The sequence below is a fragment of the Dendrobium catenatum genome, unplaced genomic scaffold (genome assembly GCF_001605985.2).
Source record: "Dendrobium catenatum unplaced genomic scaffold, ASM160598v2 fragScaff_scaffold_231, whole genome shotgun sequence".
Classification (NCBI taxonomy): domain Eukaryota; kingdom Viridiplantae; phylum Streptophyta; class Magnoliopsida; order Asparagales; family Orchidaceae; genus Dendrobium; species Dendrobium catenatum.
Genome location: NW_021318693.1, coordinates 4,665,696 through 4,690,407, shown reverse-complemented (window position 1 = coordinate 4,690,407; position 24,712 = coordinate 4,665,696). Strand labels below are relative to the sequence as shown.

The window sequence follows — 24,712 nt, the reverse complement described above, 5'->3', positions numbered from 1 at the left end:
AGAGTTTTGACAAGCAACTAATGCTTCGTTTGGGACGGATTTCTTTCTGCTTTTTAAAGCAGCTTTCAAGTATAAAATTAAATATTTTTGTACTACAAAGCTGCTTTAAGAATCAGAAAGAAAGCTGTCCCAAATGAAGCTTAAGTCTTCATTTGGGACTCGTTTGGGACGAATTTTTTGCTGCTTCTTAAAATAATTTTTTAGAACAAAATTTTAATTTTTGTATTAAAAAACTACTTTAAGAAGTAAGAAGAAAAATGTTTCAATTAAGCCTAAGAGATCTTAAGTTCGAAGTTTACGTATATGATGCTTGTATGAGTTTAAAATTATTAACCTAAATGTCCGGAAAAAAAAAATTACACCAAAAATTAATTTATAATATTTCTTAGATGTTGCTTCCAAACAACCCTAAATATTAGTTCCATTTCATATAGAAATTTTGATTTCCAACCGTTAAATAGATTGTATAGCTAATTTGATTTAATTAATTTTGGAAAAATGTAAATTGACCCAATAAAAATTCCTCAAAATCATTACTCAATATTTTATTGCCTTTAGTAACATTAAAAAGTTGTATAATAATAAGTGATAATGAAAATATTATTCTATTTATTTCTAACATTAGAGATATATACGTTTCATATTTTAAAAATTTTATAAATGATATCATTATCCATGCATTCGATTTATTTGTCTGACAAATTTAAATTTGATCGATTGAACTATTCAATTCATAACTCAATAGCCAAATCCTCTTGAGTTTCAAATCTTCTGAGTTTTATATTTAACATTATTCAGAAAACAATCAATTCCCTAGCTAAAGAAAAAAAATCGCTGCTTTGCAGCTACAAATCCAATCTAATTTCTCGTATACAAAATCGCTGAAGTCATGAAAAAAAAAAAAAAGTCAAAATTCAGAAAAGAACTGAGCCCTAGATTCCCAGATCTCCTACCAGCAATAGAAAGATCAGTCCTGTACAAATCCCACATCCCCGAAACCCTAATCTTCTTCCCGCCTTCGAGACCATATCCCCAGTCCCCGGAGGCGTCGTCAACCTCGTCTGCGGCGCCTTCCCATCTTCTGGCGGCGAAGCCTCCGGCGAAGGCGTAACTGACCCCGAACCGCCGCCCTGCTGGTTCTGCGCTCCCTTACCAAAAACCTGCCGAGGAAGAAGAACGTTCGAGACGGCGAATACCGCAACCGGATTTTGATCGTAAACCGTTCTAGTAATCGTCGCCTGCACTATTCCGGTATCAATCGCCACCGATCCGTTCACCCTCGAGATATTGAGTGTGAACCACCCAGCCTGCGAATCCTCCGTCGCGATCGTCGGTTGAACCGGGTTTACGATCGATTCCAGCGAGCCAAGAGGGTAATAGGAATGAAGCACGTGAAATTTGAGAACCGCCGCCTTCCTCTCCGCTGGCAAGGACTGCAGCCTCTCCGTCGCTGGCAATCCGGCGAATGCCTCATCGGTAGGGACGAAGACGGTGATCCCCGCCCCATGCTCGTCATTCTCGAACTCCTCCACGACTCCCGACGCTTCCAACATCGACGCCGCCACGTTGAAGTCCCGACCGTCGAGAAGCACTTGAGTGATGTTAAGCGCCGCCGCCGGCCGCGTCTCCGATGCGGCGAGATCGAACCCATAGGGCATTAGTAAAGCGTTAACGGTGAAGACGGAAATGTTGTACGGCACCGTCGTAACCAGTGAGTTTATGGTGGCATTCGAAGGAAAGAAGGGGACGGGCGACCGAGCTGTGATAACGCCGTTAATGGGGTCACGGGTAAGATTGACCGCGCCAAGATTATTAGGGGCGCGGCCAGTGGTTTGGTACAGAGTAGTTACCAGCTTGCCAGTGGGCGGAATCCGGTGGAGATCCGACCACGAGAGGTATTCGAGTAGGACGTGGTAACGAAGAACATCGGCGATGTCGCCGCCAGCGTAGTGGAGGGCGTCAGATCGGACAAGGAAGGCGTTAGGGACGGCGAGGAGCGTGAGGGAGGAACGACCGACTAGGTCGCCGGTGACGGAACTTGATTCAAGCAGCTTGGCGAAGGAGGAGATATCTGGGTGACCGGCGAGAAGGGCGGTGATGTTGAACGCTAAAGCCGCCGGTGGTGCGGCGGAGGGTAGTAGAAGGGAAATAAGGAGAATGATAGGGGTAAAATGGAGAACGGAGAAATGTGGGCATTCCATGCTTGATTTCTCCTTCGATCTCCACTGAGAGTTGAGAAAGGTGTGAGCTGAGAGTGGAAAGATGCAGGAGAGAGGAGATGGTGGTGGAGAATATTATCATATAATATAATCTCTTTGTTTTATTTTATTTATATTAATAATAATGTTTAGTGGTGAGTCAGGTTACCGATTGTATGGTCACCGTCGGAATCCAGCTGTCGGTTGTGGCTGCTGCATTGTAATTGATGGCGCGAGATGACCGCGTTGCGGTCAGCGGAGCCCACGTGGGATGGTAATCGGATGGCTTCTGCTCTCGCGTTAATGAACGGTTGCTTCTCGTGAGGTGTCCGTACCTCCGAACTGGAGGCGTAATATATATAGAACAGGAAACAGCTGGATATCCATTTGTTTACTGGCACGTATTCTCCATGAGATCGGGTTTACCATCAGCTGGAATTTAGATTTTTCTAATTATTACACACTGAGCAGTAGGAATTTTTATTAGGTTTGATGTCCTGTGGTGTCCTGACATAACTCTACGTTCGGACGTCATTAAAATGATGTCACGTGCTCTTACTCTTTATCGTGAGGCCCAACGACCGGACCCGGGATTGGTATGTATTGGCTGATTTGTGCAGACCAGGGTATTGCTCGATATTGCTCGGCAATAACAAGAAATACCATTTTGTCAAGACCAATATCTAGCAATACCGAGCAATACACTCGGTATTTTTCGTTATTTTCAAGCAATACCTAGTAATACCGAACAATACCTAGCAATACCCAAACATAGGAATACCGGGTCACAGTTATTAGAAGGAAATCGTCCAATTTTTTTTTTGTATGTAGTAATAGTTACTGTAGCAGCTACACTTTGGCTGTGTTTTTACTATAGACAGAGAGAAATTCGGACAGTTCTACTCATCTGATGTCCTCACTTAATAATTTGCCTCATTTGGGGGGCTTTTTTACTACTTTCTAAAATATTTTCTTAATACAAAAAATTATAATTTAAAAAAATTTTGTACTAGAAAGTCATTTTAGAAATCAATAAAAATGATGTCACAAACAAAGCCTAAAACAAAAATAACAACTTATAGCTATTAATTAAGTATTAGTTATACAAACAAGTAACAAAATTAAAATTAGGACATAAATTAGATCCTGGGTTGATGAAATCTTCGTTTGGGACGATTTTCTTACTGCTTCTTAAAACAAATTTTTAATACAAAATTTAAGCAGTCCCAAATGGTTCAATAAGGTCAAAGTCATTCAATCCAATTTTGAGCCAAGTTTGCATAAGGATTGATCTAATCTATCTTGATTCGAGCCATGCCATGCAAGGCTCGTTAACTCTAATTCAAGCCAAAAATCAAACCATTTTTAATTTATTTTGATCTCCTAAACAAATTTTTAATAAAGCATGCATAACAAGACTCATGCATACGTAGGAATCTCAAACCTGAGTAAATATTATTTAGGCACCTCCTCACCAAAAGTCTTTGCATGAACAAATTCCATCTTTGAAGCAATGAAAACGACTCCGATCTCTCACAACAATCTCTCTCTGGTAAACCTTAGATATGAATTTGGTTGCAGAGTGGCAATCCCCACAGACCCTCAAGTTCTTGACAATCCTGATCTTTGTTCCTGGTGGTGTCTTCAGCAAAGCAAAGGCTATGGCCAGTTTCTCACTATGCCAATGCAATGCATCCTCTTTATCTTCTTCATCAATATCCAGCAGTATCTCTGATGTGGTGGCCATGTACCCAGCGCCCTTCAGCTTCTTCGCAATTTCCTCCACCATCTCATATATCTCCTGGAACTGTGAAAGCTTCTTCTTCTCCCCTCCTGCAACAAACTCGTAAATCTCACCATTTAGTTCAAACGAACTGAATCCTGGAACCTTACGCATTCCTTGCCCTTCCATCGACTTTCTGATCTCCCACTTCTTCTCCCACCTCCTGTTTAAAGCGTAGAAGTTTGATAGGAGGATATAGTTGGAGCCATATAATGGTTCCTCTTTGATTAATTGCTTTGTGACCTTCTCCCCAAGCTCAAGTCTTCCATAAACTCTGCAAGCTGCAATGAGAGTTCTCCATATAACTGGGTTTGGCTTGATAGGCATAGCTCGTACAAACTCCATTGCTTCTTCCACCTTTCCTGCTCGACTGAACAAGTCCACCATGCATCCATAATGCTCAATCCTTGGTTCAATCTCAAACTCCCTTGTCATTGAATTGAAGTAGCGACGACCATCTCTGACTAGCCCGCCATGGCTGCAAGCTTTGAGCACGCCAATGAATGCAACAGCATCTGGTTCAACCCCTGTGTTCTTCATGTCCTCAAAAACCTGTACAGCTTCAACTCCACGGCCGTGCATCGCAAGCCCGTCTATCACCGACGTCCACGATACGATGTTCCTCTCAGGCATTTCGTCAAACACCTCCATGGCGCTATCCACATCCCCGCATTTGGCCAGGGCATCCACCAATGCGTTGCAAAGATACAAGCTCTTGGGTATTTTCACCCTTTCGATGTAGGATTTAAGCCACTCCGTGAGGTCGAGCGCGCCGAGATCGACGCAGGCTGAGAGGATCGTCAAGATGGTGACATCATCTGGCCGGATGTTGGTAAGCTGCATTTGGCGAAAGAGGGCCACGGCATCGTTGGAGCGGCCGGAGAGGATGTAGCCGCCGATCATGGCGCTAAAGGTGACGGGACTTGACTTGGGCGTTTCGTCGAACACCTTGCGGGCCAAGTCGAGGGCGGCCACGCCGCCAGCTGCAGCATAGGCGTGAATGAGGGTGTTCTGGACGAAGGAGTCCCTGACGAGACCAAAGCGGAGGGCAGAGGCATGAACGAGTGAGGCGGCGGGGAGGGGAGAGGGGAGCGCCGCAATGGCTTTGAGGAGGAAAGGGAAGGTGAAGTGGTTAGGAGAAAGGCGGAGGCGGAGCATGAGAGAGAAGAGGGAGAGAGGGTGGAGAGGGGAAGGGGAAAGAGACTGGAGAACGGTGTTTAGGAGGAAGGAGTCGTAGAGGTGGAGAGGGGAATAGCAGGGGGAGAAGAGGAGAGCCGCCGCCGTGGCAGTGGCGACGGGGCCGAGGAATCCGGCGGCCGCGGCGAAGCGAGTGAGGACGAGAAGGTTGGAGTGCAGACCAGATTTGAGGAGAAAGGCGAGGGCTTGGAGGAGTTTGGGAAGGGAGGAGGTGGAATGGAGAAGGTTGAGACATTGCTGCTCGGTGGCGCGGCCGGGGCTTGGGGATGACGGTGGTTGGACCGTTATTGAGAACTGTGGGCAGGAAAGCATCCTCCTTTTTGTTTTGTTCAAGAAGATTTATTTCATGCTCTAAAAAAAGATTTTTTGTGATGAATATCGAGATATAAATTTAAAATTTTATAATAAATTTTAAGAATTTTTAATTAATTAAATTAAATGGTGCCTATACTTTCAAAAGAAGCTCGCATTGATCACTATCTTTGCCGCTCCTATCATTGTAAAAATTTCAACTCAATTAGCTTAAATCTCTATTTGAGAAAATGATAAATCTCTATTTGAGAAAATGATATTTCTAGCCTCCAAATCATTTGATTGCCTTAAGATCTGTGTTAATCATTGTCTAAATTGAATGGAATAAATCTTAGTCAAACTAGTACCCTAGAACTTGGAGTTGATTGGCCATTCAATTTAGATCATCATTAGCTCAAATCTTGAATCTAAGACTTCATTTGAGAGAGCTTTCCTACTGATTTTTAAATTAACTTCCAAGTACAAAATTTTAATTTTTTTACTAAAAATTTGCTTTAAAAAGCAGTAGAAAAGCCATCCCAAACGAAGCCTAAATCATCAAATTCAAACCATTAATATGCAAAGAAATTGTTCAACATATATTTGAGACGAACAATTATTACGTCCTCCGACCGGACGGACGTAGAGAAACGTCCGGTTGGAGGCCAAATCGCGCCAAAAAATGAGAAATACCGAGCAATGCCAAACAATAACGAGGAATACTATCACGTGAAGAACCAATACCAAGTTATACCGAGAAATATCAAGTTATACAAAAGTTGTACCGAGTTTTTCCTAGAAAAAATTCGGTACAACTCGGTATTGCTCGGTATAGCTCGGTATTGATCTTCACAGAGCAGTATTCCTCATTATTATCAAATAATACCTAGCAATACCGAGCAAATACCGAGTTTTTTGACAGGATTTTACCTCCGACCGGACGTTCCTCTACGTCCTTACACCGGACCTAATAAAAGTTCCTTTGAGACAGACTACCGATTTAATGGAGAATATATTAAATAAGATTTAGTACAATATAAAATATGTGCACATAATGCTACAAGATTGGATAGAAAGAGTACGTGTTGGTTCATTGAGAATGCATGGAGAAATTATATGACAATGATACTATAGTCATTATTAACAATGTAGAATTTACAAAGGTGAATTAGTGCATTCAATCTTAGGGGGATTAGCCTTAAAATATTTCTTATAGCATAAAGTAATCATTGTTAATTAAGAAATTAGTCATGATTATCTTTGTGATGATGATCAACTGAAAAGACATATAATGACCAATGACATAATATTTACAGAAATCTATTGAAAGTTTCAATTTCGTCCATTTCATTATTTTTGCTTTTTAATTTTGATGCTCATCTTCAATATAATTTTAATTACTATTTTATAATTAACAATTTTAAAATTATTATATCTGCAAGAATTAAGTAGATTGCATATATTATTTTTAATTGAAATGCCATTCTATAAATATTTGACAATTTTGTTAACATAAATAAACAATATTTTTATACAACTGCATCAGTTACTGAAATACACTCATCTTCTACAAAAGGAATGGTCCTCCATACTTTCAGCTTTAGTGAGTCATTTCCATCGCCTGAAACAAGTAGGAGACCAAAATGTAAGGGGAAAAAAATCAGGCTTACAATAAAAATTGATCAAGGAAATACAAACCTTCCTTTTCACCAGCCTTTTCAACGCAAATGGAAGCATAATGAGTGGGTAATTCAAGGAGAGCAAATTGCCAATTTTCAGTAAGGTTTTCAGAATCAGAGTGAACTTCCACAGCAATTCTGGACTCCTAACAAGGCCAATAAGGTCAACTTGGTTTAGAATTCCAGAATAATCAAACGCTCTTCTTGACGGAATGCGGTTATAACATACGTTAGAAGTGCGTGGTTCAAATACTTAGGCTTCGTTTGGTTATCCTCTATCTTTTCTAAAAGGTAGTTTTAAAATTATTGTTTGAGAGAACGGAGATTTTTAACGGAGAAGCAAATATCCTAAAGCTTTTAAAAACAGTACAAAAATACAGTTCCTTAAAAAACATTTCTGCAAAATTGTTACAAACAAACAACACCCAAAAAAAAGTTTATGCTGTTTCCAAACAGAGAAAGCAAAAAAAAAAAGCAAAATCAAACAAGGCCTTAGATGCTATCCTTTACCTGATGTCGTACTGTAAAGTTTCTGAAAGGTGCAGCTGAGAATCCCCTACCAAGAGCTTTAACATATGCTTCCTGAAATTTTGACCACTTCAAGTTAGTACTTAAGCTTTCACTATACTAAAAAAATTTCTACTCAATAGAACATGAGAGTATTCAATAATGGGCAATACTTTACAATTCATAAGCTGCTAATTTGTTATACAATTACTGGTGTTAACGAAGGGCAAAACTTCATAAAAGGATATTTAAAAAACCAATATACGCGTCAGTTGCATAGCACATGCTTTTCCTTGCAAAGAAACATTTTTGGGTTTCCTTTAGATATTCCTTACAAGCATTCCAGGAGCAGAAGAAAAGAAATAACACCGTAGAAAAACAAACGTTCAATGTTTTGTATTTAGATGAAGCCCGGACAGTTCCTCACATTGCCATATAGAAACAGTTTTGGGTTTCCTTTCAAGCATATTTAGAAGTAGGAGGGTAGGCCTCGGGTAACCATTAGATTTTCCTTCATTATGGCAGAGCTCACCAGTTCAAATCAAGGAAACAAATTATCTTCTCAGATAATACATATTAGCAAGAGCCTCATACCCTGAGCTCATTCATTCAAGATGCAGCAGCAATGGGATACAGAATGGCTTATGATAGCAAGGAACTAGAAAGATTTTTATTTGGTTACTCTTCAGAAAATAGCAGCCAATTTAAACATTCGAAGTCAATAAAGATAGAAATGGCATCAACAGATATAAATGCATGAGCATCAACAGAAAAAAAAAAGTATTTTTGAGCATTCAAAATTTAGCTCACTTTGAGAGTCCACAGTTTGACAAATTCCTGCTGCTGAATTAGAGGATCCGACGTGCCATGCAAGAATTCTACTTCATTTGGGGAGAAAAATCTGCGAGCGAAAGATAAGACGTCATGCTTCAATTTGCGATGTTTATCTTCAACATCAATGCCGACCTATCATAAAGATGGAAATTGATGGACCATAAATTGCACAAAAGGATCACATTTTTTCAAATTGTCTGATACATTGAACTCAATATCGAACTATTTGCATGTGGCTATAAATATCATCAATTACCTGCAAATCAACAGTCACAGCACAAGCAACTAAGGAGGAAGAATGTGAAATATTGAAATGCAAGCAAGGTGGGATCCAGCCCTCCTCATGCTGCCAGACTACCTGTAAGGACAAGTAGAGTGAAATAGGGAAACCATGTGTAGTTTAATCATCAAACGTCTGTACAGAAGCACAACTAGAAAAGGCAAGTAATTTCATTACAAGAAACCCATCCACCCATTCCACATTCAAAAAAACACACAAAAGCATACAAAACGGTTCAGGAAGGTGGGCGAGGGAGTACCTGTGGCTTGCCATATGTATTCTTGCTGAACCTTAGTGATTGAGGCATTATTTTACTCTGCGTATCTGAACAAAGAATAAGCATAATATAATGTATTACTATCATCTTACCATTATTTATTAAATTATTGGTAAATATACGCAAATACCGAACAGTACTTTGGCCTAGCCCAATACAATCAATTTCCAGAAATCAATGACAATAAATATAAATCTTTAATTTCCAGAAATCTTTGATTAAAGATGAAACACCTGAGGTAAATTGAGGGTTCATATCTACATTTTACAAGTGAAGCACACTTCACTAAAGCTAACCCATTCTAAGGCTTTGTTTGAGACGGCTTTCTTTCTGCTTCTTAAAACAGCTTTCTAGTACAAAAATTTAAATTTTTGTACTAGAAAGTTGTTTTAAGAAGCATTAAAAAGTCGCCCCAAACAAAGCCTAAATCTAATTAAAAATGAGCTGTGCAAGATGATTCAAAGCCTATATGTTTTCAATCAAAGGTAAACATAAGCATTACATTTATTTACTAGAGTAATCCTCCAAACACCCACCCCCATCAAAAAATAACAAAATGTAAAAGTGAAACACACTAGGATTGGATTTACGAGTAGAAAGTGGAACGATAAAGTTTGGAATATAAGGATGCCAAATTGGGCGTGAAGAATAAGTCACTGCAACCAGAAAAATAAATGCTTCCAGTCCCTCTTTTCAATTTAAATGATTTCGAATGGGTAAGAAAAAAAATTAGTCTAAAATAATAGTAAATAAGGGTATTGGTTCGTTAAAGAACATCACTGATCAGATGGCATTAGAATGGATAAGATAAAAGGAAGTCTGAAATAATAGTAAATACGGTTATTGGTAGAACATCACTGATCAGATGGAATTACCGTTAGGCAACAAAAAAAGAAGTATACTTCAACATACATCTTGAGAGGGTGGTGCGCACCAATGTACGTGCTAATAGTGCACCCTTCTGTAGTTTGGCTCCATTTAAACCAAAAACAGCTTGTCTTTCACATGGTGAGAGGATCTTTAAATATTGGTTTAGTAGAGAACCACACTTCACTTCATCAGGTACTATACACCAAAGATGAGCTTCCCTGGCCATAAGTAACAATTAAATAAGCCCAGCTATAAAATATCATGCAAGCATATACAGACTATCTTAAGAGAAAACATCTATTTCAAATCCATAACAAGCTTTTTTCATCCATCAAACAAACGATGGAAATTGCATTTAAGGGATATCCATTGAGATACTTGATATTATTCTAAGTATGCTTACAGATGCCATGCTTTTTAATGAAATTTTGCATTTTCATGGGGCTCCATCCATGGGTTTTGGGTAACTGACAGGATGGTACTTCTCATACTTTGCAAAAAAAATTCAGTCATTAAGAATAACATGACAATAACACCCTGTTAATAAAGCAAACCTGCCAACTATCATTTGTCAATTTTTTAACTTGACATGGTTATGAAAAGAATTGCTCAAAATGCATAAAAAAGATTGATATGCATGACAAAATTGAAAAACAGAAATGAAGGAAATCATACGACAGAAAGTTTGAGCAAAGAAACGTCAATTGCCTTGGAGATGGAAGAGGATGAGGAGGCAGTGAAGGAACGGTGAATAACTTCCTAGTGAAGATTTCGTTTGGAAAAGGTAGCATCTCCTTGTTGAGCTAGCGGCATATAAATACTTTTTCAACCTGCCAACAATGAAAATAGCAACTTAGCAACAATAATCATTCACAAAAAAAGAGTCCAAATATTACGCACTTTTTAAATTCATTAAAGAGATGTATATTTAGTAAAAGAACAAATACAACGTAGATGAGTAAGGTCAGCCAGCGCAGCCTAATACAATTTAGTTTCAGTTTAGCGTCCTACTAAGTGACACATTCTAGGATTACACACCTTAATTTAGAATAGTGAAGATTGACGTTTAGGTCCATGAAAACATAAACTTGAAATAAAACTTTTATCATCGCATGTAGGAGCACCAAAGGTATCATGACAGAACATTTACAAACTACATTTTAGGTCATTGGCTTGCATTAGAGTCCCCCATATTTCCATCAAAGAAACAGTTTCTCTACAAGGACAAAATAGACTAAGCAATAATAAACGAGAGAGATGAGAATGATAACAAGAATAATTAAAACTGTATACTGTTCAAGTTCACAACATTATAGCTAATTGGAAATTATCTATCCCAATGTATAAAAAACATCCACACTCAACAGACCTTCTAACTTGCAACATGAGGCCAGTTGGTTTCAAATAATAAATACAAAATGATGGCCTTTTTGGTTTAGAATGAGCAAAAAAAAGGATTACTGAAAGATAGAGCAAAGGTGAAAATTACCCCTTCCTGTTGAATTCCGAAGATTGGATATGGAAAAGTTTAACTTTATTATACAACATACTCCCTAATTATAGATCTATACAAGAGGTCTAATGAAGAAACAAATAACTACAGAATAATTAATAATTGCTGAAATAAAATCCTTCCTAAATCAGATGTCTAGCTATGGAAGATACTCAATGTATTTCTAGAAGGCTTCCCACGGATCTTTATTCGTAGTCGTTGGATCTATCAGGGAACTAAGGGCTGAGATTTAACACTCCCCCTCAAGCTGGATAATACAGATTTGTCATTCCCAGCTTGTCAATCATTCTGAGAAAGATAGATTGTCCAATCCCTTGGTGAGAAAATCTGCAATTTGATCTTTAGATGACACATGGTTGATACATATGAGACCACACTCTAACTTATCTTTGATAAAGTGTATGTCTACTTCCATGTGCTTGGTCCTGTCATGCTAGACTGGATTGTGGGCTATATTGATTGTTGATTTATTGTCACAATGTAGCTTCATGGGATCCTCCCACTTGATCTTTAGGTCTTCTAAAATTATTTTGATCCAGAGTAACTCACATATTTCCTAGGTCATAGCTCTATATTCTGCCTCTGCACTTGATCCTGCCACCACATTTTATTTTTTCTCCATGAAACTAGGTTTCCTCCAAGAAAGGTGCAGTATCCAGAGGTAGATCTTCTGTCTACTGGCGATCCTGCATAATCAGCATCAGTGTATGCTCTAGAGTCATTCCTTGATCTCAATCCCTTTTGCTGGGTTTCCCTTAAGATAGTGTAGTATTATGTCTGCTGCTTGCATGTGTGTTTGTTTTGGGTTTTGCATAAACTAACTGACTATACTTACAACAAATGCTATATTTGGTCTTGTATGTGAAAGGTAGATCAATTTTTCCACTAATCTCTGGTAAGAACATTTTTCTACATCTCGATCTTCTTTAGTTTCCCCAAATTTGAGATTTGGTTTTAATGGTGTTGGTGATGGCTTGCATGTTAGTTTTCTTGTCTCCTTTAATGATTTCATAGTTGGCTTATTTATTTATTATTATTATTGTAGTAGTTGATATGGGTTGGATGAACTAAATGTCCAATTAGGTAGACAACCAGGAGATAAAAACTAACCTAACATATGAGTATGACGCCCCAAGTCAAAATCTCATGGTTTCATTATTCCAGGTTCGTTGGAGCCCTTAGCCTACATAGTCGAGTGTTGATCAAATAATCCTTGTTAACAACCATGAGTTACCTCATTCAAAGAGACCTAATAGATTAAGGGGATGGAACCTAGTCCTAAGCTGACAAATGGGGACGTGCACAGACATATGCATAGAGAGCCTATATCTAAGTTATCTACCAAATGATGTCGAACATAAGTTATATGTACACTCATGAGTGATGTGACAAGATGAATGTCAATGAGAGAGCAGACTAATGGGACCCTAGTGCATAAGGCTTCTATCATACCTAGCATCTCCTGTCAAGACCACATTCGAGGCGAGTTCTATACTCCAAACTCTCTTAACCTACAAATGAACATATTGTTATCACTACAAATATTAATTCATATGGTACAAGTAATATCACTGAACCAGAATAAAGTGACTAACCTACTGTCAAATATTAGAAAGGAGAAGAGGCTAATAAGTGTAGTATCTGATTATTGTGTCTCCATTGATCATTATCGTAGAGTTCCTTATAGGCAAAATGTGAATACAACAAGATGTTGTTGTGATGGCGATCGAATGTTTGTGTAACTTTAGCTATTTTATAATGTTATGCACGAGGCATAAGTTTAAAATATAGACACAAGAATATAAAGGAAACATAACAACACTTCAAAGCATTATGTTAAGCAACCTATGTATGCACATGACAGGAAAATATCTTGTAGTTTATAAATTTTGGTAATTACCTTATTCATCAAGATGATATAGACATGGCATGTTTGGATTTAACAACAAATTTCTCCATAGACAAAAACCCTAACAATCATATGTATTGCAATCAACACAAGGGAAGAGCATTCTATAGTTTATTCAATGTGAAATCAATATCCACCTTCAACATCAAGTCAATGAAACTTAGTCAATACATGAGCAAAAAACTTTATTAACCGAATGCAACAAGTCCCATTTCATTAAAAATGAATACCCCAAAGGATCATCACAAGAAGGGATTAATGTGTAAGTACATACCTAAAAGAGAATTCAGATTGTTGTCGGGCACTAAATGCATGCAAAAAGAAGTACATAACTTTCCATGTAGAGGTTAATAAGGTAAGTTAAATGGCCAAGTATGTTATCAAATGAATGCACCACTTAGAATGAAACCATTAATAAACAACCAATTTGCAAAGGAACAACATATCTAAGTAATTGTTGTTCCAAAGAATTAGGAAGCGAGTGAAGTTGTTAACCTCAGGGAGATGAGTGTTGACCTCAAATTTGACAATCCAAATCATTCTCTTGATCACCAATAAATTTCGACTCGAGCTGAATTTGAGTTAATTAAAGTCAATTTGATCACATAAATTTAATTTGTTGATGCCGAGTCCGATCCGACACGATACAAGTCTAATTTGACCCCGACGTCATCACAAATCGTTAAATTGAGTCAATTGAGCCCAATTAAATTTAAATAGGTTTGATTAATACAACAACAAACAACAACATCAAGTCTTTATCCCACTACGTGGGGTCCTTATTATTTGACAAGTTTTATGCTGGCTGTCGACTACCTAACACAACCCTCCACTTTTCTCATCACGGACTTGGGACCTAGCAGTGACAGTGTTAAATAGGTTTGATTAATAATTAAATAAATTTATTTGAGCCTTGTTGAGTCATTTTTAACTTAACGCGCACCCAAAATTATTAAAAAATTTATTATTAATTAAAAATATTCAAACAAGCAAAATTGAGAAGATTCAACTCGAGTCGAGTCAAATTTGAAGCTCGTCGGCTTTGATCGACTCAGCTTGATACGACTCAGACCAATTTAAATAGGATTGATATTAATTAGCTAGAGTCAAATATAATTTCAATTTTCATGACTTCGATTAACACAATTTTTACCCAACTCGACTCAATTTTATCAAAGTCAGCGCAAATTAACTCGCTAAACAAACCTAATTTCAAATCTAACAATTTGGATTAAATATTTTAGCCTCATCTAGCCAAAAACAAGCTCTTAAATTCCTCTTAAAACAACCATTAATCTAAGCCCTTAATTTTGAATGAATAAGTGAGGCTAGGAATGTCTTTTGTCCCTCATAAGAAAGTTCTAGGACTTAAGAGAGGGAGGAGGCGGCTAATTCATTCGGCCTCTTTCTTTGTTTGTGCATGTGAACCAAAGAACGAGAGAGAGGTAGGCGGACCTAAGAAAGGTGAAGCTTGAGGTGAAATTTGACGTGAGAGGGAACTTCAATCCGATAATCCTCTCCCCTCGTCCTTCTTCTTCTCATTCTTCTCTTCATCTTCTTCTTCTCAAATCTCCTTCTCATATTTTATTTAGTAAGAAAAGAAATGAGAAATTGAGAGTTTCATTCCTTCATTCTTGAGATCTGCTGATTTTTTTTTTTCTTCTTGCATCAGATGGTTACATGCTTTCTTCGCTTTGAGAATCATGTTGATGAGAGAGGAATAATGTGAATGTATGTTATCATCCAGAAAAAAAAATTTAATCACTTTTTTGTTGTTGCGATAATCTAGTAAGAAAATAATAAAGAGAAAAAGAGAACTATAAATATGTTTCAACAACATCAAGTTTACAAGAAAGCATATATTGCTCTCCAAACTAATCAATTAGCACAAAAAATTACTGCAATCATCAAATATGACTATTGGTGAAAGATTATGTTCGACACATGATCATTAAAACATAAGAGAGAATCAATCATATGTTTGTTAGATTAAGAAAGACTTATATACATTGAAGAACTTCATAAATTAAGAACTTCATAAATTTCCCCCACCACAATTTTGGAATAGGGAAGAGTGATCATACTTTCTTCAAGCATTCAAATTCATCAAGAAAGAGTTATTTATAATATTAAACTAGTAAAGTCATAAGACTCCTTTCAATAAGTATTAAAATACAGTCACTAACTATTTAAGGCTAATTAAGAAAATAATAAATGAGGCAATATTTTCTATTTTTATTGTCAAAAAGAATCGGCAAATGAGTCTTATGCATATCAACAATATGAATATATATATTCTATCTCCACTTATTATCTCCTTACTACTTGATACGGCATCACAAAATTAGCTTGATCGGGCATGAATCTCGAGGCAAAAGCTAGTTGGAAACTTCAAAAATTAATTCCGAGAGCACCCGAATTCCGATTTTAGCGAGCTTATAGTCAAACTGAGCGTCTCGGAAATACGAACCCAACGACACCAAGATTAACCCAATCCGAGCCCAAATGAGTCCGAATCAAGGACCCGAAGCGCTGTTGGAAGGTTCAAACCGCAATTTGAGTTACCAAACGGTCTCTGATTTTAACGAGCTTATACTTGAATCGAGCGGCTCGACGAGACAAATCCAACGAGCCCAAGATCGCCGAATTCCTACTTCATTAAGGCCTCCAAATGTCCAACAAACGGTGCACGATCGAAGGGTTCAATATCGGTCGTCCATTCAAACCGCTCCCTATTCACCCATGATCTCACACCTATTTACGGGCTATGCCACTCCAAAAAAAATTATAAATAGAGCCCTCATTCTACACAAAGGGGACTCAAGTGAAGAGAGAGAAGAAGAAGAGAAAAAGAATGAAAAAGGGGAAAAGGCGAATCCTCTCCTCCTCGACCACCGCCGGAGCTCTTCCCGCCGCCTGAATATGTTGGAACTCTGCCGGATTTTTGGGAAACGAAGGGATTCTGCAAAACTTTGTAAATTTGCTTCAAGTTGTAATCTGATCGTCCCGATTTTTGGGACGAATCAGTTTCTTGTAATTCACAAAAACGATAGTGGAATTTTGCAACTGGGCGAGGCCCCGTGGTTTTTTCCCTTTTTGGGTTTTCCACGTATAAATCCAGGTGTTCTTTCATTTTCCTTTTTGTGTGTTAAATATACGTGTAACGCTCGGACGCAAATTTACAAACTCTACCGCCGCATATTTTCTAGCACGCAACACTACTAATTTTCTTTTTAAGAAAAAGAAAATGAGAATGCAAAATTATTTCTCATAAACTCAATTCAAATATATTTATGAAACATAAGAGGAATATCAATTAATATTACAACTGACTCATATGCTTTAAAAGAGAATAACAAGCATCACTTCGACATTCATCATTCCAAGCTTAAGAAAGAACATAACGCCACTAATTTCAAAAAAAACATTATAATTAATCACTAATTTCTTCCTTACAAAATAGTAAAATAATCTAAAAATCTTGTAAACTTTAAAGATAAGAGGAAAAAAATATTCTGATTATATATTTTATTATTTTTTAAAGAAAACTCAAGAATATATCATCACCCCATCTAATATTACAAAACATTTATTCCAGCCAACATACTTCAAAGGAATATACACAAACTTATTTGATAACAAAGATGATATAAATATTCATGCAACTCTAAAATGACAAAAGATGTATTCAAGATTTAAAAATCAAAATGTAAAATAAGACATCGACAATCATGTCCATCCATAGAAAACTTTTGATGTCAAATGCACATGTAGCATTGAAACATAAACGTGCGTGTGAATTTCTCAAAATAATCATTCACTCCAAGATTGAATGCATGTAAGTAACTTCATAGCGTGAGGTACATGAGATTATTCTGCTATATTCAGATGAGGGCGGCTAACATACATACAAAGACCCATTTCATCTCAATATTGACATAAAAGCTCAATACTTAACAAGTGAAACACTAGCATGTAGATTCATATGCACAAGGGAAATAATAAATCATATCATACCCCTTCATCAAACTCATTATATGGAACATTCAGCTAAATCATTAGACTGGCATGAAGTTATCCCTTCACAACAAAAGTGATGCAAGTAAGTTTTATCTAATAGAGAGTACATCCGCCTATGTTAATCACCCCATTTCCATATCAGATGCATAGACGTCTCATTGAATAAATCAAACCCTATGAATATATATGATGAAATGAAAAGGAGGCCAAACGCTCAAACCACATCACATTACAAGCAAAGATATCACATACAGGAAGCGTTTCATTTTGTCTTGGTTATTCAATTAATTATGGAAGAATGATACCCATGGATTTAACGTCTCGATTCATGATCCCAATTTCTGGCATATTACTGCTGCATATTGAAAGGAGAACAAGCAAACCTGAAATGTCTTTACAATGCAGAGATTTCTAATTTGTCAACAAATCTAGCAAAACAAGCTTTGCACTTATAAAGTAAAGATGCTCTCGAGAATCCACCGTTTTCTCCATATGTCCTCTAAAATGTGGTTTGCTGGTATGAGATAATTGTTTCAAGAATAGCATATTTGTGGTTATATACAGGCCTATAATCATATTGAAATGAAGACAACGGACATAATTGAAAAGATTCATCTTCTTTCACTGTTAGCACAGGATTCATGTTGAATAACGGTAGTACCAAAATACACATCTGCAGCAACAAGAGAAGACCCACTACATAGCGTCGAGAACGAATAGTTACACTGATTAGTGTAACTAAATTTCTCATATGGCAAAACAGAATGAAAGGAAACTTAATCTATTTAGCCGTGAAAGGTTGAGCCACGGCCTCGGAACTTTAGGGGCTGTTTGTTATCTGATTTACAGCGGGATTTAAGTCGGATTTACACTAAATCCAGCCAAACAGTTTTTGTGCGCGCGTTAAATCCCGGGATTCGGTAAATCCCGGATTTACGGATTTAAGGCTTAAATCCGGGATTTAGTAAATCCGAGGGGTAGCCGGATTTGACGGGATTTATCCGAAGAAGCGCGCGAAAGGGAGAAAGTTACCTTCACAGCCAGCGAGCTCCCGTTCTTGCTTCCGATCAAAATGTCGTAACTTCCGATCCGATAGGAAGGCGTCGACGGAGCGAAGTCGAACAGCCACGAAGGAGCCGAAGAAGCGAGGCGTGCAATCTATACACCTCCTGCAAAGCAACGAAGCGGAACAGCAACTTTTCTGCAAAGCACCGAAGCCGAACAGCAACGACGAAAAGAGAAGATTAAAGGCAAACCATAGACGCCCCTAAGTTATTATTGATTAACTTAATTAATATAATTTAAATTATTAATACTTAAAGTAAATTAATAGATAATTTAATGTATAATGAGTGCATAACATTATTTACTAATTTGACTTCATTGTTATAATTAGTAATAATATTAATTCATGTAGATAATTAAAATAACTTAATATATCATTATAAATTATAATTAATGTATAAATAATAATTAATGAATAATTTATATACTAACATATTATTAATTTTATAAACATATATATATTTTTTATTTTATTAATTATAAATTTATTTTTAAGTATTAATTTTTTTTCATTTAAATCCTAACTGTTATAAATTCTGAAATAATTATCAAATATTTTTTAGAATTTAACATGATTTAACATTTGGCATACATAATTTAGGGAACTGTTAATTAAAAAATCTCAAACCAGTTAAATCCTTCGTTTCCCTCTTTTGCCCTAAATCCCGGATTTACAGGAGTTCGGCGGATTTAGGATTTGGCCGACGAAGCGCGCGAAAGAAAAAAGATGGCTACCTTCGCAGCAACGAGCAACTCCCGTCGTGCGTCGTCGTTACTTCAGAATCCAACAGAAAGAACGGCGAGGAGGTGGCAAGAAAGTTATTTAGCGACTCGTTCACAGCCGGAGAAGCGGAAAAGCAAACCTAGGTAAACCTGCGGCTATTTGAAGGCAGCGATGAACAAGTAGGAATAAAATAATTTTGTTTAACTAGATTAATTAAAATTAATTAATAATATAATGTAATTAATAAAAATTAATTATTTAGATTAATTAATAATTAACTTACATTCTCATTTTATTATTTATAATGATTATAGTAATGATAATAATTAAATAATAAATAAATAAATAAAACAATCAAATTAAAATTAATAATGTATTTCATAATTAAATTATTCTCTAATTATATTAAAATTTGTTAATTTAATTTATTGACAGTAATTAAAATTATTATTAATAAATAACTTTCACTTAAAATACAAGTTAAAATTGAACCATAAATTAAATTAATTTTTTTAATAAACTAACTATGATGATATCCAACATATTTAAGAAAATCAACCAGGCATGAAGTATCCAGTATACACATAACAAGCTTTTCTTTTGTTATTTCTGTATGAAACTAAAATTGAACTGTTTTGATACTCGGGTATGTGTTGGCTGACATTGTATTATTATACACACTGTGTATTAAAAATAAATAAATTATGTATAAAATTATATTCAGTATTGTAGCGATGTTAGAAAATACGCGGCGGTAGAGTTTGTAAATTCGCTACCGAGCGATTGCACGTAGTTTAACACACAAACAGAAGATACAGAAGGAGTGAACGAACCAAAGAAGTTTTATTTATGTAGTTTATTTAATACGAAAAATTTGGTGACGGATTCTTCCCACAATGCGGATAATCCAAAACAACTTGTCTCTTCACGAACATTCACAAAATCCTGCGAATTTCCTGATTTCCTAAAATCCGCAGATTCCGGCGTTCTCCAGACGCAGGAAAAAACTCCGGCGGCGTGGTCGAGGAGTAGGAATCTCTACTTTCCCCTTTCTCCATTTCTGCTTCCCTTCTTCTTCTCTCTCTTCACTTGAGTCCCCTTGGTGTAGAATGAGGCTCTATTAAAAAATATTTTCTGAGTGGCAGCCGTGAAGGTATGACGTGAGATCAAGGGTCGAATGGGAGTGTTTGAATGGCGGACCGATATCGAATCCTTGATCTGCCACCGTTCGTTGGTCATTTGAGCCTTATGAGGTCGGAATTGATGATCTGGGCTCGTTGGATTCGTCTCGTCGAGCCGTTCGATTCGAGTATAAGCTCGTCAAAATCGGAGACCGTTTGGTTACTCAAATTGCGGTTTGAATCTTCCAACAGCGCTTTGAACGCTTGATTCGGACTCATTTGGGCTCGGATTGGGTTGATCTTGGTGTCGTTGGGTTCGTATTTCCGAGACGTTCAGTTTGACTGTAAGCTTGCTGAAATCGGAGTTCATATGCTCCCGAATTTAATTTTTGAAGTTTCCAACTAGGTTTTGCCTCGAGATTTGTGCCCGATCAAGATGATTTTTTGACGCCGTATCAAGTATATACATTGTGTACACTCACATCCGGACAGTTCTTTACCGTTCGGACTCCGCACGGAATAATTTCTCTTGCAATTGAGGTTTTCTACTGATGTTGGTGATCTTTCTTCTATGTTGCTTTGGGTTTCTGTTGCTTACTGTAGTTGATTTTCTATTTTTCTCAAGTGTAGGTTTGCAAATGAACCGTGCCTAATAGAGCAGATGCTTATTCATATTCGAGCTTGTTTATTAGCAGTTTGTACGAGCTCATTTTGAGCTCGATCCTAACTTTTTTATTTGCGTTCAAATTTGATTCATTTAAAATGAAAGATGCTTAAACTTGGTTTGGCTTCAGCTCTTATTTGGTTCATATTGTGCTTGTCAATATTTAAATGAGCAACTCATATGATTGTTCTTAACGTTCCAAAAAAAAAAAGCTATATAGTCAAATTATCAGACATTTTGCTATACTTTAGCACAGAATTGGACCACCCAAAAGTTGTTCAAAGTCTTAAAAACAACTCAGCAGGCGACTATCTCTTTCTCAGAAGGAAATCCAATGCTGCTGCTATCTTTATTGGACCCTTCCATTCTTTGCCATCATTAGGCAAGCAGAGGACCCCAACACCTATAGCCAGCAATAATTCTACAGTTGCAGATATCTTTTTTTTTTACTTTTCACCTTATAAGCAGGATCATGCCTTCATTGCTTGGGTCTTGGTTTCTTTTCCCTGTTAGAGCATCCTATAATACCGGAATTATTGTAGTAGAATTACTAATTCAATAACAATCTATCCCTCTTCCCAAGCAATTTGGGCCCCGGAGTAAACATTTTTCCATTACCCACCGCGGCTTAGCTCAAGTGGGCGGAGCTCGGCTGGGCAAAGCCCAGGTCCCGAGCTCGAATACCTTGGGCGGCCCTGACAGCCTTAAGTGTTGGTCCAGATAAATTGGTGTGAGTTGCCTACTATGTCAGCTGAAATTTACTCTTTTGCTTTTCTTCATCACCAAAAAAAAAGCATTTTTTCATTTATTTGAGAAGTCAAAAGTTTGAAGCACTAGTGTATGACCATCTATGCTTTCTGGTCCAAACACTGGCTGCTATAATCACTTCTATTTCAGCCCATTTGTCAGTATTGGATACTTACTGTTGCAGCCTGCATATCATCATGAAAACTTGGACAGAACATTGAAATGAAAAAGGAGAGCCATAAGGCATTGCACAACATTCAATGTACTCACATTGGCTCTCCTCTTCCTATTCTTTTCTCCGTTTTCTCTTTAAAAATGCCTTTCTCCACTCTCCAGTCCACCTTCTTTTCTTTCTAATGATCTCTTTTCCTTTCATATCTCTAGATTTGTGCGCCTGTTTCTCTCCTTTGTAGCCTTGCAAGTTTTCTTACTAGCATTGCCAAGGATGAAAAGGCAATGAGGAATGCTTGACCTGATTTGATCACTGATCAGTTAAGTGCAGTCAAATGGATCAACAGGTAAGGGATATTTAAGATCTCTTAGTAGTTTGTACAGAAAACTTTCATTGGCCTGTGTGATTATGTTTGGCTCTTGATCAATAACAGGAGGGGTGGCCTCTTGGTCTCCAGCCTTTAAGTTTGAGGCTTGGATTGATAAGGAACTTTGATTTCTTTGACTCTGTCTCCTTCAGCAGTGCGAACACTGGCTCCTCAAGATCTACCTCTCTCACTTCATCAGATTTTGATTCAGAGGTCAGAGAAACTCAGCACAAACTTATAACAAAAACACATTTAATTTGCTGTAATTCTTATTTGTTATCATTTCATGTCAATGGAAGTCATTTGGATATCTGTCCCAGGAGAGAAATGTTACACTTGGCAGCTTTATGGGAATCAGAGGAAGCATACTGGAGTTGTCAAGAAGACCATTTAGGAGGAGCAGAAGACATGAGAGTTTGACAGAGAAGAAGCCGAAGAACAAGCCTTGGTTCTCTCTCTGCACAAAACCTCAGCTTGAGTTCGAGAAGGGAGATTGCTCTCAATCTCTTGGCCAGTTTCTTGAGATGGAGAGGAAAGCTTGCAATCTTCATGAATCTCCAAGAGTTCACTCTGGTATTTGCCATACTAATAACGGTCATGGACTTCCATTGATCTTTCAGTGCATTGGAAAACGAGTTACTCGTTGAGAAGCACTAATCAGTTCTGCTTTCTTTGTATTAGAAGAGGGAATGTGCTCTTTTTTTTTTATTTTTCTTTAGTTCTATTCAAGGTCTTGAGGCATGATTACCATGAAATTCTTTTGGAATGGATGGGTGATTCTCAATTGATTTAGCTAGGTGCTTTTAATTATAACGGTCTAAAGATTCTGATTAAGGATAATTTTCTACAAGTCAATTTGCTTAAACTTCAAATCCCAAAGCTCTAACTGAAGGCACGCAACTCTTTTGCTGTTTTGGATAATGATATGCGGTTTCATAACTCTAGATGCATAGCATATCTCAGCGAAAGTGAATGCCTACTGAAAGATTCCTTTTAGGGGTAAATTAGCAGAGCTAAGATAGAGCCACCTTTTTTTTTTTTTATACATTTAGGTCAATTAAGTTAGACTCACACGCGCATCGCATACACAAGTCTTGAATACAATATCTATTAGTTGGTAGCCTAAGCTCCCAACCAACCAACCAAGATAAATTGTGTGCTAGAGCCACCTTTGGTAGGCGTGTCAATATTTGACACGACATGAAAACCTGATGCAGGCCCGACCCGAAAAATCCGAGTTGGATCCGACCCGATTTCAAAACGGGTCGGGTTCAGGTTCTCGAATTCGACCCGTCTGAAAAACGAGTCAGGTTTGGGTTTGACCCGGTGGGTTGCCGGGTCAACCCGCAAACCCATTTAACTTGAAATGCCCGTGCTGCCCCGCCTGCCTGTGAAGCTGCCCCGCCTTCCCGCGCACCGCCTGCGGCTACCCGGACCCCTGCCCCCTCAATTGCCCGCGCGACAAAGCCTGCAGTGCACGCTGCCGCGCCTACCAGCACCTTGCGCCCGAGGCTGCCCTACCAGCACCTTGCGCCCGAGGCTGCCAGTGCACGCTCGCCCGCGTGCACTCGCGCTTGCCCGCGCTCCCATGCACGCCTGCTCTATCCTGACCGCGTTCGCGCGTTTTGGGTCTTGTGTAGGGTCGGGTCAACCCGGCAACCCGCCGGGTCGGGTCCGGGTTCGGATTTCCGACCCGTTTATCTACCCGGGTCGGGTTAGGGTCGACTTGTTTGAACCCGGGTCAGTTCCGGGTTCGACTCGAACCCGACCTGTGACCCGAAATTGGCACCCCTATCCTTTGGTTTGATGTTGAGCTTAGTTTTATGATTTCGAATCGGCTCATCAGCCCATAACTACGGTGATAAAATAATAAATATAAGTAGTTAGAGGACAAATAATAAAAATCTCTTAATATAAAAAATGAGAAATTTTTTAAATATTTTTAGTAATTATATAAACTTCTAAGTGCATTTTAATGCACATTTTTTAAATGAGATGACTGACAAGCTAATGAATTAAAGTCGAGCCTGATTCAAACTCTAGTTTATATAATGTGCTCTATACTATGCATATTTGTTAAATTGAGTCAACGTCTTCTTCTATAGAAGGACATCGTTTATAATCAACAACAAATATTAATAGAATCATTTTAATTGTGTCAGACTCAGTTGTTTTTTCCCTTTTCTGAAAGTTTAACATTAAAAATATAGCACTTTTATGATTGTTGCACCCTCTTTTCTTATCTGTGTGTGTGCACGCTGAATCTTCATACGAAATCAGGACGCTAAACTCTCTATTTCTCTACTGTCACAAATATTTCGGCACTCAACAAATATCTATTACATTCTTTTAAAAATTATTTGTGCATGTTGAATTTTCATAAAAAATTAAGATATAAAAGTTCAATTTCTATCATCATATTTCTAGCAAACAATACTAATATAATTTATATATAAAAAAATTTTTTTGATATAATTTTTCATTAAGAGGCGCA

General features: G+C 37.6%; 4 protein-coding genes across 9 annotated transcripts; 1 reads left to right on the top strand and 3 right to left on the bottom strand.

The window, feature by feature from the left end:
• Window positions 1-755: 755 nt before the first annotated feature.
• Window positions 756-2,648, bottom strand: LOC110097685 (fasciclin-like arabinogalactan protein 4). Its single transcript, XM_020824206.2, has one exon. It carries the CDS (start codon window positions 2,199-2,201, stop codon window positions 933-935), a length of 1,269 nt encoding a protein of 422 aa, XP_020679865.1. The 5' UTR covers window positions 2,202-2,648; the 3' UTR covers window positions 756-932.
• A 615-nt stretch (window positions 2,649-3,263) lies between these two features.
• On the bottom strand, window positions 3,264-5,555 carry LOC110097692 (pentatricopeptide repeat-containing protein At4g21065). The gene has a single exon (XM_020824221.2). The coding sequence runs from the start codon at window positions 5,488-5,490 to the stop codon at window positions 3,670-3,672; it is 1,821 nt and encodes a 606-aa protein (XP_020679880.1). The 5' UTR covers window positions 5,491-5,555; the 3' UTR covers window positions 3,264-3,669.
• Window positions 5,556-6,918: 1,363 nt separating this feature from the next.
• On the bottom strand, window positions 6,919-19,283 carry LOC110097697 (4'-phosphopantetheinyl transferase HetI). 5 transcript variants are annotated; one of them, XM_028693126.1, is made up of 9 exons: window positions 19,159-19,283; window positions 10,592-10,746; window positions 9,959-10,134; window positions 9,029-9,093; window positions 8,746-8,847; window positions 8,466-8,621; window positions 7,659-7,730; window positions 7,168-7,294; window positions 6,919-7,090 (listed from the first exon to the last, which is right to left on the bottom strand). In XM_028693126.1, the coding sequence occupies exons 2-9, from the start codon at window positions 10,705-10,707 to the stop codon at window positions 6,999-7,001; spliced, it is 906 nt and encodes a 301-aa protein (XP_028548959.1). In that variant the 5' UTR covers window positions 10,708-10,746; window positions 19,159-19,283; the 3' UTR covers window positions 6,919-6,998. The 5 variants fall into 5 exon arrangements, with proteins under 5 accessions (XP_028548959.1, XP_020679887.1, XP_020679890.1 ...); XM_020824228.2 differs by lacking the exon at window positions 19,159-19,283 and adding an exon at window positions 18,391-18,644; XM_020824231.2 differs by lacking the exon at window positions 19,159-19,283 and adding an exon at window positions 18,391-18,591 and having other exon boundaries at window positions 10,625-10,746.
• A 2,458-nt stretch (window positions 19,284-21,741) lies between these two features.
• LOC110097448 lies at window positions 21,742-22,895 on the top strand. 2 transcript variants are annotated; one of them, XM_020823824.2, is made up of 3 exons: window positions 21,742-22,197; window positions 22,285-22,431; window positions 22,539-22,895. In XM_020823824.2, the coding sequence occupies exons 1-3, from the start codon at window positions 22,186-22,188 to the stop codon at window positions 22,863-22,865; spliced, it is 486 nt and encodes a 161-aa protein (XP_020679483.1). In that variant the 5' UTR covers window positions 21,742-22,185; the 3' UTR covers window positions 22,866-22,895. The 2 variants fall into 2 exon arrangements, with proteins under 2 accessions (XP_020679483.1, XP_028548908.1); XM_028693075.1 differs by having other exon boundaries at window positions 22,518-22,895.
• The last annotated feature ends 1,817 nt before the right edge of the window (window positions 22,896-24,712 follow it).

What these genes read in the sequence shown, in the direction of transcription:
- LOC110097685 (XM_020824206.2), bottom strand. Translation starts at nt 2,201, where the DNA reads ATGGAATGCCCACATTTCTCCGTTCTCCATTTTACCCCTATCATTCTC.
- LOC110097692 (XM_020824221.2), bottom strand. Translation starts at nt 5,490, where the DNA reads ATGCTTTCCTGCCCACAGTTCTCAATAACGGTCCAACCACCGTCATCC.
- LOC110097697 (XM_028693126.1), bottom strand. Translation starts at nt 10,707, where the DNA reads ATGCTACCTTTTCCAAACGAAATCTTCACTAGGAAGTTATTCACCGTT. An exon ending in CTGTGACTGTTGATTTGCAG is followed by an intron (nt 8,622 to 8,745) that starts GTAATTGATGAT and finishes TCTTTATGATAG; the next exon opens with GTCGGCATTGATGTTGAAGA. An exon ending in AAAGGCTGGTGAAAAGGAAG is followed by an intron (nt 7,091 to 7,167) that starts GTTTGTATTTCC and finishes TACTTGTTTCAG; the next exon opens with GCGATGGAAATGACTCACTA.
- LOC110097448 (XM_028693075.1), top strand. An exon ending in CATCAGATTTTGATTCAGAG is followed by an intron (nt 22,432 to 22,517) that starts GTCAGAGAAACT and finishes TGTCAATGGAAG; the next exon opens with TCATTTGGATATCTGTCCCA.